This window comes from Amyelois transitella, chromosome 10 (assembly GCF_032362555.1).
Source record: "Amyelois transitella isolate CPQ chromosome 10, ilAmyTran1.1, whole genome shotgun sequence".
Taxonomy (NCBI): domain Eukaryota; kingdom Metazoa; phylum Arthropoda; class Insecta; order Lepidoptera; family Pyralidae; genus Amyelois; species Amyelois transitella.
This window is the reverse complement of record NC_083513.1, coordinates 9,375,687-9,387,731: the sequence shown is the minus strand read 5'-3', so window position 1 is coordinate 9,387,731 and position 12,045 is coordinate 9,375,687. Positions and strand designations below refer to the sequence as shown.

General features: G+C 39.8%; 2 protein-coding genes across 2 annotated transcripts in view; both read right to left on the bottom strand.

Moving 5' to 3' along the window:
• LOC106133116 (probable 2-oxoglutarate dehydrogenase E1 component DHKTD1 homolog, mitochondrial) overlaps positions 1–12,045 on the bottom strand; it is a 45,989-nt gene that overhangs the window by 5,698 nt on the left and 28,246 nt on the right. Inside the window, exons 13-17 of the mRNA XM_013332735.2 lie at positions 11,309–11,411; positions 10,365–10,522; positions 5,923–6,079; positions 4,396–4,598; positions 3,723–3,843 (exon numbers count right to left, since the gene is read on the bottom strand). Coding sequence (XP_013188189.2) covers positions 3,723–3,843; positions 4,396–4,598; positions 5,923–6,079; positions 10,365–10,522; positions 11,309–11,411 — 742 coding nt within the window. The remainder of the gene's footprint in view (positions 1–3,722; positions 3,844–4,395; positions 4,599–5,922; positions 6,080–10,364; positions 10,523–11,308; positions 11,412–12,045) is intronic.
• Positions 1,738–3,684, bottom strand: LOC132902138 (uncharacterized). Its single transcript, XM_060946129.1, has one exon. It carries the CDS (start codon positions 3,180–3,182, stop codon positions 1,755–1,757), a length of 1,428 nt encoding a protein of 475 aa, XP_060802112.1. The 5' UTR covers positions 3,183–3,684; the 3' UTR covers positions 1,738–1,754.

The following is a 12,045-nucleotide window of genomic DNA, read 5'->3' as shown; positions in this document are numbered from 1 at the left end:
ACCCAAATTGCGCGTCATGAAGGTTTAAGTATTGCTCCAATCGCGAGTCAAGAACACCATCCAGTACCTTAGCAATTATAGTTGCAAGGGAAATCGGCCGGTAGTTATTTTTATCAGAGATATCCCCTGTCCTGTTCTTCACGATGGGCACCACAATTGTCTTCATCAAGTCAGGTGGCAAATAAGAGTGACTTATGCACAACGAGAAGAACATGGACAGGACTCTCGGCAGGTGTACACCTGCGTGCCTCAGATGTTCGACACTTAGTCCATCATGGCCGGGCGACTTACCCCCTTTCATTCCCCCAATTGCCTGTTTTACTTCGGCAGCTGAAAAATGTAACTGAAGGATAGACTCCTTTTTACACATATTAAGAGCATGACCAACTGATGACGAGACTCTAAAATGCTCCCTAAACATACTGGCAATCTCGACTGAATCGCTCTTGCCGTCGACACTCGCCGGGCGGCCAGGCCCTACGTTTAACCTAGCTGTAGCCTTCCAGAAGTCCCTAAAATTATTCGAAGCTCTTTGTGAGGCTAAAAGATCCATTTTGATTTTTTCTTGGTTTTTTTGACACCAATTCAATCTACTTTTAAAAATCTTTCGTGCTTCACACATTTGCTCATAAACTGGTCCTAAAGTCGGTCTATTGTGCTGTACCCATACTTCAAACTTGAGCCTGGCCTCATGATGAGCATCCTGTACGTGTTTATTCCACCCACACAGAACCTTACCCCTCTTTATTTGATTCTGCGTAGGAGTCCTGGCTTTTGCGGCTGCATCCCCGAGCGTACATACAATTTTTTCGTATAGATTATCTAAAATCTTACAATGATCGGCTTGACTACAAAAACCAAAACTACACTCCACGAACTCTTCCGGGAATTGTATATCACGAAGCGACGCATTACAAGCATGTTGGTAGGTACTAATTTCAGACTCCTTTCTATCTCCCCATGTTATTTTGCCACAGGGTAAGTCATGCTTAATCAGCTTTTGCCTCACTATCTCAAGATTACAGGTCATAAAAATGGGAAAATGGTCCGACATATATACCCCTTCCTCTATGCGTATATCTACTACTGATTGATAAGCAGATTGAGACACGACAAAATGGTCTAACCATCTTTTACAACCATGTACCTGACTCACAAATGTGTAACTATTTGAATCTATTCCCAGTTTTTCCACGTCCGCACAAATCCATGATCGGTCAGCAGAAAAACTACACAACTCCCTATAAAATAGTTCACATATATGTGCATTAAAATCTCCTAACAAATATATACATTCAGCGTTATTCGCATCCTCGATTGCACTAATTTCTCCCAGAACTTCCGTAAACAAAGGTAGGTTGTCAATCGAATCCGTTGGCATGTATACAGATATTACAATAATCGTACGATTCCCCATAGTGGCTCGTATAGCGGCTAGTCTATTGCTATCACATTCCAACACATTCACAGAGTCAAATAAACCCTTCCTCCATAATATGGCTACCCCCCCGTACGGTCTACCCACTAACAAACCCGCGGAAGTATCTACCGCAGATTTGCCCGTGTACTCAAACTCATCACATACAGTGCCCAATAAGTTAATATCATGGGGTAGGAGCCAGGTCTCCTGAAGGCTAACAATATCAGATTGCTTACATACTCGCCTAACGCAATCGATCGATCTCTTAAGAGATTGACAATTAAAACTAGAAAATGTACTAAATTTAGTTTTCTTAATATCCATAAAGTACCAACTAATTAACTTTAACTTTATTATCGGATTTTGTTCGATACATAAACTGCACAAAACGCCTAAAAGTAATCCCATCCGGCCATAACTCAGCGTCTAAAAACAAATGCAGTTTATGTTTCGACACAAACAATTTATATGCATTGTAATTCTTCGTGGATTTCATATTTATCAGTTTTAACGCTACCATTTCGTTAGTTTTTTCCTTAATATATTTTATAATGTCACTTTCACTCGCATCCTTACTGACGTTTGAGATAAACAAAGGCACTTTAATATCCGCCGCTCGGAATTTCACATCATGATCTATCGCAGCACTTCCTCTTTGACCTAGTAGTTTATACCGCCTAGATTTAGACCTATGCACGATTTGCCACTCCGTGTCTTCCCTACTGGCAGCTGATTGACTTTCGTCCACCGATACCTCCTGATACCTCAAAACATCCTTGATATTACGCATTCGACTCGCTGGCTGAGATGTTTCCTCATCGATGGGCGCCCGTCGACTGCATACAGAGACGGGGATGGGACTCTCGGCGGCGGCGGAGCGGGCGCATGACGCTTGCTCGCAAACAGGTTTCTGCGATAACGACTCGGTGTTCTCCGGTGGGGCGCATACCGTCTCTTTCGGACCCGTTGACTGTGCGTTATTGTTATCTTCTCGCTCGGGATTGTTGATCTGCGCAGATACCGCCGCTTCTACTCGACAATTTTTACTTGTCTCGCAGTTTTGTTTGCACGTGAGAGGGACCGACTCAGCTGCTATGTCATCATTTGAATTTGAAGGACGGTCGTTAACCTGTTGTTGGTCACGGAGTTTCACTTCAATATCAGCTGAGCTCTTCGATGTGTTTATTGGCATGTAATGCAAACCTATGGGGCCACTATCAAAAGAAAAGCTATCCTGTAGACACGCACCTCTTTTATGGTTCACTTTGCTAACTGAGAATGAGTTATCTAATATGGACGCAAATTTCATATTCCCGATTACTTGTTTCAAACCCTCAAACTCATCTCTTGAGACTGCATTTTCTTTCAGCTCCGCTATCTGATTCTGCATTCTCAGGATATCCTTAAGAATCCTCGTAGCATCGACGTGATCGAAAGATACCGGGGGCACTCGATGTATATCTACAGCTGCAAATATCGGAAACAACTCCCTGTTTCCAGCCTTCATTAAACAAATAATATCATCGAGATCCCTCGACATTCGCTTTTTCCCTTCCTTCCTGCGCAGAGGCATTTTCTTCGCATTCGGCACGGCATCGTACAGAAGAGATTTAGCTTTTACTATTTCTTCCGCCGAATATGTTGACGTACACAGTTGATGGATACTTTCCTCGTCCATAAAATCCACAACATTTCGTAAAAATGTTAAAAGTTCGTTGATCACTACATTACAGTTCGCGCACTTCACAGTGGTCGAGGTCATTGTCCGTTCCGAACAAGTGAACTTTCAAGACTTTCAAGACTGATACCATTCAGTAACAGAAAAAAAATATTTGAAATGTTAAGCCACAATTCGTCTACTTAGAAAACATAAGCATAAGCTCTTAAATCTGGAAGCTTATTTACGAATATTGAAATACGATAGATAGTTATGCCGTGTGGTTCCCGGCACCAATATAAAAAAGAATGGGACCACTCCATCTCTTTCTTCCGTGATGTCGTAAAAGGCGACTAAGGGATAGGCTTATATTATTAACTTGGGATTCTTCTTTCAGATGATGGGCTAGCAACCTGTCACTATTTAAATCTCAATTCTGTCATTAAGCGTTCAAGCTGAACGTGGCCAATCATTCTTTCAAGACTGCTAGCTGTCTACTCCGCCGAAAATAAGGCCTATAAAGACAGTACAAAACCTAGACTCCAACTATAGACTGTAATGAGTCAGTGGAAAACCTCTAGACATATGAATAAAATTTCCTTTGTGAATTGTCAAGAGTAACGCTTTCGAATAAGCATAACATACCAATGACAGGCAAGAAATGCGTTCGTGGTCCGAAATCTGACAGAGGAGACACAGCGTCTGCTAGTCTGAGGAGCAATTTGGGCGCGACCACTATCAATGGCTTCCTGTAGTTACGCACAACCTGCAAATGATAAATAAGCATTTGTCTGCATACATCCATACATACATGCATATGGTCACGTCTATGTCCCTTGCGGGGTAGACAGAGCCAACAGTCTTGAAAAGACAGAATGGCCACGTTCAGCTATTTGGCTTAATGATAGAATTAGATTCAAATAGTGACCAGTTGCTAGCCCATCGCCTAAAAAAGAATTCCAAGTTTGTAAGACTATCCCTTAGTCGCCTTTTACGACATCCATGGGAAAGAGATGGAGTGGTCCTATTCTTTTTGTATTGGTGACGGGAACCACACGGCACTTGTCTTGTTGCAAATATAGAGCATTTTCAGACAGGACTGTAATTCCTTGGAATTCTTATTCGTAATTCATAAAAATCCGCTAAGAGTTTGGTTTGAGACTGATGAAGTATTGGCTACCTCGATTTATGGATGCGCTCGCTTACTGCCACCTGTCTACTGAGCAGATGAATGACCGGGCAGAAGTGGTGGAGTAGTGAAGAAAGATTTTCTTAATAATGCGAAAAAGGACCAAGGTAAAACTGCTTGACTACTCACCTGTCTTCTGAGTAGATGAAAGTATTGCGCCGGAGTGGTCGGGTTGGCGACGTGCATACAAACATCTTCGGAGTCTGGAACCGTCTCCTTGCTATCAGTCAGCTGTAGGAACCTCTCGAGTCTACATGAAGAGTGCTCTGATGCTGCCCCGTCGTATCCGTGAGGTAAGAGCATTACGAGACCATTGCTGCGCACCCATTTTGCTGAAAGATTATAGGATTTTAATTTTTGACTATCATACTGAGTTCCTGAGCATGCAACAAGGATAAACGCAGAGGTGACTGGCGTGCTTATGTAATGCAATTAATCCTGAAACTAAGGGATAGGCTTCTAAACTTGGGATTCATCTTTTAGGCGATAGACTAGCAATCTGTCACTATTTGAATCTCAAGCGTATCATTAAGCCAAGCAGATAAACGTGACCTATCAGTATTGTCAAGACTGATGGCTTTGTCAACCCCGCAAGAGATATAGACGTGATTATATGTATGTATGTATGAATGCAGTCGTAATATAAGCAACAAAGCTCATGAGAGCATGAAAGAAATGTACCGTCTTACATAATAGTATTTTCTGTCAATCCCACACAAATTATCAAAAATCGATTCTTACTAATTAATTAAAGCCTATTCGTGCGGCAATAATTGAATGAATTATTAATGTAATAATAAAAATCAGTCAGATCTATCAGCAAAACAACGGACTGATTCCCGGATTTCCATCTGAAATAATAAATCAAATATTTGCGGGAGTTTCGTCTGACCGATCATATTTTTCCTGTTTCAATAAATCATTATGTACTGGCAAAAGACCCAAATGGATGAGAATGACCGGTTATGTTTTAATAAATCAATAAAAACTGAGCTGCGTCCAGGTGAATTTGTTTTGAGGACTTTGGGATTAAAGTTGTCAAAATTCCTAACATGTTGTGGGCTAACTGCGTGCTTAATTAGTCATGAAAAATGTCGTGGGTCGAATCGGTAAGGTGCGAATCCCACCTCAACCATGTACCAATGACTATTTTCGAAGTTATGTACATTAGTTTGAATACTAACAGATGCTCTTACAGTGAGGGAAAACATCGTGGGGAAACCTGCACATTCAGGCAACTGGATGTGTAACCATGATCGTTCCAATACGGGTCAGGTTGCCCTGTAAAGGTTGCAGAGGCCGCTTCGTGTAAAACCTGACTCACCCAATCCAGGATCCATGGTCAAAGGCATACCCAAGCTTGTGGTGGGGATGCAACTGGGATTAAAACCAGGAGGAAGGTTGGAGAAAATGCTTCAGTGCAGTTTGTTACCGCTTCTTCTGCACTGACGCCTTGGAAGCGGCAGTAAACTTAGGTTTAAGTAATTTATTTGACGTCAACCAATGTTGTGAAACCAAAAGATTTGACTATTATTAAGCGATATGAAGTATCCTATAATCTATACATATAATAATGAATAAAAATTTTGAATTTGAATTTTAAGAAGAAGAATAACATGATTAAAACAAGGTTTTCCCTTCTGTCATCTCACTTACCTTCTCCAGAAGCAATATACGTATCGACTATGATCTGGGCACCGTTGTAGAAGTCTCCAAATTGCGCCTCCCATACAACCAAGTTGTCTGGACAATCGTAGGCCATCCCGTACTCGAAGCCCAGCACCGCCTCTTCAGACAAGATAGAATTGGCCACCTGGGAAATTTACCATGTATCAGAAAGTTTTAGACATGATTTAGTACTTCTGTGTATCAGAGATTGATTTACCTTTAAATGATAAATAACCAGGCTAAGGACATACTAGCTTTACTTCTCAGATTTTTTAAGAATTGGCCACCTATGTACCGGAAAGTTTAGATATAATTGTGTACATTTATGTATAGGATACTTAGGGCAACGAGGTGTGGACGCATACATACATACCTACATATGTATGTAGCGGGAGCGATTCGAAAGATCTTCCCTTTGGTGGCGGTCGAGCCGAATCATCGCTCCCGCTACACATACATATATTAACGTCTTTATCCCTTGCGGGGTAGACAGAGCCAACAGTCTTGAATAGACTGGAAGGCCACGTTCAGCTGTTTGCCTTAATTAGAGAATTGAGATTTAAATAGTGACAGGTTCGCTAGCCCATTGCCTACAAGAAGGATCCTAAATTATTAGCCTTTCCTTAGTCGCCTTTTACGACACCCACGGGACGATATGGAATAGTCTTAATCTAAGTACTGGGAACTACACGGCATGGTATTTTAAGTACCCGTACTCGAACCCCGACACCATCCTTTTAGACAAGATAGAATTGGCCACCTGGGAAATTTACCCATGTATCAAAAAGTTTCAGACATGATTTAGTAACTCTGTGTATTAGAGATTGATTAACCTTTAAATGATAAAGAACAAGTTAAAGAACATACTAGTTTTTCTTCTCAGCTTCGCTCAATTTAAATAATTCCCTTGGGAAATGCGGGATATTCCGTACCCACTTTGAGGCACATATGATTACGTCAAGAAGAGTAAATACAATAGCTATACGGCTTACGAATTACTTAAAGTTTTGAAACAAAAATAATGTGCACTACTGTAAGCGGATATACATACTGTCATACCTTTCTTAAGATTTCTAAGCAATTTTTTGGTCGATTTCAATAAACAGGTAAAAACGTGAATATAAAAATTAAGTACCAAACGTGATGACGGTACGGAACCCTTTGTGCTTGAGTCCGAATCGCACTTGGCCGGTTTTTATTTAAATTTCGGTTAAAAAAGCAACTTACTTCGTCGATAACTAACAGGATAACAAACATCGTTAGCAGGGAAGTAGTGGTAATTTTCATAAATCAAACATAACGACCTCGTAAACCGAAACTAATTGGATTAGCTTGCTTTTATAGGTAGCAGCTTACAAAGTAGTCGAGGAAAAGGAGAAATGTGACTGCGAGTGCAGCTACGAAGAGGATTTAAAGTTAATTAAATTCGAAACTAGCTGAAAAAACAAATTATACAAGGTGACGTCACAAAAATAATACGTTTCGTCACTTTAGTCATATGGAATCTCTTGCAACACAGCGTTGTTCTGACAGATTAATTAAGATGATGTAAAAAAAACTTATTGGAAATTGAGTCCACATTAAAATAAAAAAAAAATATTGTTCTTGTTACAAAAAAATCCCAATGATATTACAAATAAACCGTCTTTATCAATATTCGAGTTAAACATTTTTAACATTGAATTAAACTTAACAAGGAATTAGGTCGAGAGGAATTTAAGATATTTTATGGATAACTACGAACTACTTTCGACTTAGCTAGAGCTACGAGATGGCTAGTAATAAGCTGCGAGATGGTTACGACTTAGCTACGAGATGGCTAGTAATAAGCTGCGAGATGGTTACGACTTAGCTTCGAGATAGCTACAACTTAGCTACGAGATGGCTACGACTAAACAGCGAGGTGGTTACGATATAGCTACGAGATGGTAAGGATAAAAAAAAATACCACCGATAGGTAAATAATATCGTAGCGACACAGAATTATTAATAAAACTGACAGAGATTTAAACTTTTACTCAAGTTGATTGTCCTGAAAAGTTAAATTCGTGAGTTTTAAACGGTTATCGCATGAAAATCCAAACAGGTGTTTGTATAGCTTTTATAAAGCGGATTTAGATTTTCAGTTTGAAAATTTGCCGACATTTTTTACCGGCACGTCATATCGGATTTTCGGCAAACGAGTATTAAAAGTTTGTTTTTGTGTTTCAACCGGTATAGAGTCGGATAAAAATTTAACATTCATGATACAATTTGCAGGTGAATTGAAACCTTGTTTTTTATGTTTAAAGGGGTAAATATGTAAATTAGAAATAAAGAGTCTTTATTGATTCAAATACCGATCTCACAGAAAATAATGTACTCAAGGTCGAAAAAAAAAGAAAGAAGTTTTAATTAGAAAAATCGAGTATTACTGCATGAAATTCTTTCTTCTAGGTCACCACCTAGCATCTAGCTAGCCCATCGGCTAGCAACCTGTCACAAGTTGAATCATCTTAATTCTATTATTAAGCCATGCAGCTGATAGTTGCCTTCAGGCAAGGTATATACATGATTATATGTAGCTACTTGCTGTCCCGGCAAACGTTGTTTTTCCATATAAATTATTTTAAGTAATTGCTAGTTGAAAAAAAAATTACGGGTGGACAACCCTTATCACTAAGGGGTATGAAAAATAGATGTTGGCCGATTCTCAGACCTACTCAGTATGCACACAAAATTTCATGAGAATCGGTTGATCCGTTTCGGAGGAGTACGTGAACGAACATTGTGACACGAGAATTTTATATATAAGATATTATATTGCATAAGAATGACATGTACACAAACTTTGTAATATGATAAAATATTTTATATTTATTTTTCTAGTGCATTTAACTCAGTCGATTTCGAGATTCTTCTTGCAATAATGTACAGTCTTAACTTCTCCTCTTCTACCCTGGCCTGGTTTCGTTCTTATCTTACTGGGCGGCGTCAGTTGGTCAAGGTTGATGACAATCGTTCTGATTGGTGTAGTTTGGATGCTGGTGTCCCTCAAGGTGGCATACTTTCGCCAATTCTTTTTTCTTTATTCATTGATGGAATCACTTCTTCGCTGTCTTCCTCATTCCACCTTTATGCGGACGACCTCCAAATTTATACAGCTGCTTCACTGAATAATTTCAACCATGCGATCAGTGTTATCAACTCCGATTTGGCTCGTATTGCTGAATGGGCCAAATCCTTTGGTCTATTGATCAATGCGGCCAAGTCTCAGGCCATTGTTATAGGTAGTCCTCACTTTATCTCTAAATTTAAGTCATTGGTGTTTCCCAAAGTTGTTTTAGGCAATGACACTATACCTCTTGCTTCCAAAGTCAAAAATTTGGGAATAATCATTGACGAAACTCTTTCTTGGTCCCCTCAAATCAATGAACTTAGCCGGAAAACTTTTATCTCCTTGCATTCTCTGAGGCGATTGCAACAGTTCCTACCTTCTGATACTAAAGCGCTTTTGGCTCGTTCATTGCTCCTCCCTGTTCTCGATTACGCTGATGTTGCGTATATCGACCTGACTGAGGAACTGTTAAATAAGCTTGAGCGGATACAGAATATGTGCATTCGTTTTGTTTTTGGTCTTCGGAAATTTGACCACATATCGGAGTTCCGCTCACGTTTGAACTGGTTATCTATGAGATCACGTCGTAACTTACATATTGTCTCCTTTTTGTACAGTGTTCTTTTTAATCCCCTTTTCCCTAAATATCTGTCAGAAAAATTCACTTTTCGCATCCATGATCCACGCCTTCGTTCCTGTAATACCCTCCTTTTACAGATTCCTGACTACCATTCTCAAACCTACGGTAAGTCCTTTTCCGTGTTGGCTGCTCGCCTTTGGAATAAACTGCCCCTTCTTATAAAATTGTCCCCTTCTTCTAATTCCTTCAAAAATAAGCTTAATAAATTCTTTCTCGAGTCTTGAATTGGTTTTGAAGTTAATTTAGAATATATACATGTTTATATATTTTCTTTATTTATTTATTTGTATTTTACGTATATAATTGTTGTGTCTTAAGGATAATTCTAGTAAAAGAACTGTTGTTCACCCTTGCCTCAATTTTGTTTATGATCCTCTTACTGTCAGGTTGGCTGGAAGAGATCCCACTTAGGGATAAGCCCGCCTTTGTACTGTACTGTTTTTATTTGTAATGTACTCCTTTAGTGAACAATAAAGCATTTACTTACTTACTTACTTACTTTTTATTTATATGGGTCAGGTCAATAGTACCCGAAACCGCCGCGCTTGCATGAAGAGAGTTATGAATGTGGATGAAGCGAAGGAAGTATGCAGAGATCGTGGCAAGTGGAAAGAGGTAGCTCTGCCTACCCATCCGGGAAAGAGGCGTGATTTTATGTATGTATGTATGTATAAAATATTTAAAACACCTTACCTCTAAAAAGCCTTTTTGGTCTTCGTGTATATGGTTGAGAGGTATGTATATGCTCTCATTCTGCTGGTCCACCAGCATCGCGTGGCGGTGGGAGAACGTGCCTCGGCCCACGTCCTCGCCGCTGAGGCGCACGTGACGCCCTTCCATTAGTAACGAACCTAGGAATTTAAGCTTTATTTATTTAAATTTCATGCACGTAAAATGTATAACAGATGGACTAATACCATAAGGTTTTTTTTGGTCGGGGTCGAATTTATCTCTGTACAATCAAAATGATGATTTTGCATTAAATATCATTAAAATTGACTCAGTTGTTTAGGCGTGAAGGCTTAACAGACTTACAGACCCTAGCCTGGGCTTGGCACGGGTACAATGCTGATGTTATATACCTTCATGTAAACCTTCCTCTTAAATACATATAATACATACATACATATGGTCACGTCTATATCCCTTGTGGGATAGACAGAGTCAAAAGTCTTGAAAAGTCTGAAAGATCTCATAGAATTGAGATTTAAACTATGACAGCTTGCTAGCCCATCGCCTACAAGTAGAATCCCAAGTTTATAAGCCGATCCTTTAGTCTTGTTATTATTAAAATAATTATCTCATATATGCCGTGTGGTTCCCGGCACCAATACATAAAAGAATAGGACCACTCCATCTCTTTCCCATGGATGGCGTAAAAGACGACTAAGGGATAGGCTTATATAAAATTGCGGTCCTTTTTTTAGGCGATGGGCTAGCAACCTGTCACTATTTGGATCTCAATTCCATCATTAAGCCGAGCAGCTGAACGTGTCCATTCAGTCTTTTCGGGACTATTGGCTCTGTCTACCCCGTAAGGGATATAGACGTGACCATATGTATGTATGTATGTAATTATCTCATATCTTACTAGACAATCTAAAGTCTTGTTATATGAAAGACAATATATATCATACCAAATGCTAATGCTTCTGCAGTTGCCCAGTCCAGCTGTTTTTCTTCATTCAGCCTCGTTAACCGGTTCTTGACGTGTGTTTTATCAAGATGAGGATGTATGTTCTGGAATAATAATAAATTGATGATTTCTAAGTTTTTACTAAAGGTTTCAGGTAATGTTGTAAATGTGTCGCTCTTACATACATACATACATACATACATACATACATACATAAAATCACGCCTCTTTCCCGGAGGGGTAGGCAGAGACTACCTCTTTCCACTTGCCACGATCTCTGCATACTTCTTTCGCTTCGTCCACATTCATAACTCTCTTCATACAAGCTCGGCGGTTTCGGGTACTTTTGACCTGACCCTTTACCAGGACGTCCTTAATTTGATCAAGATACGTTCGTCTAGGTCTTCCCACTCCGACCTTTCCCTCCACACTCTCCTTGTATATCTGCTTAGTCAACCTGCTTTCATTCATCCTCTCCACATGACCGAACCATCTTAACATACCCTTTTCTATTCCTGTAACTACATCTTCTTTCACATCACAACATTCCCTTATCACGCTGTTCCTTATCCTGTCACTCAATTTCACACCCATCATACTCCTTAACGCTCTCATTTCCACTGCATTTATTCTGCTTTCATGCTTCTTTTGCCATACCCAACTTTCACTCCCATACATTAATGTCGGGACCAACACGCCCCTGTGTACAGCCAGTCGAGCCTTTTTGGATAGTTTCTG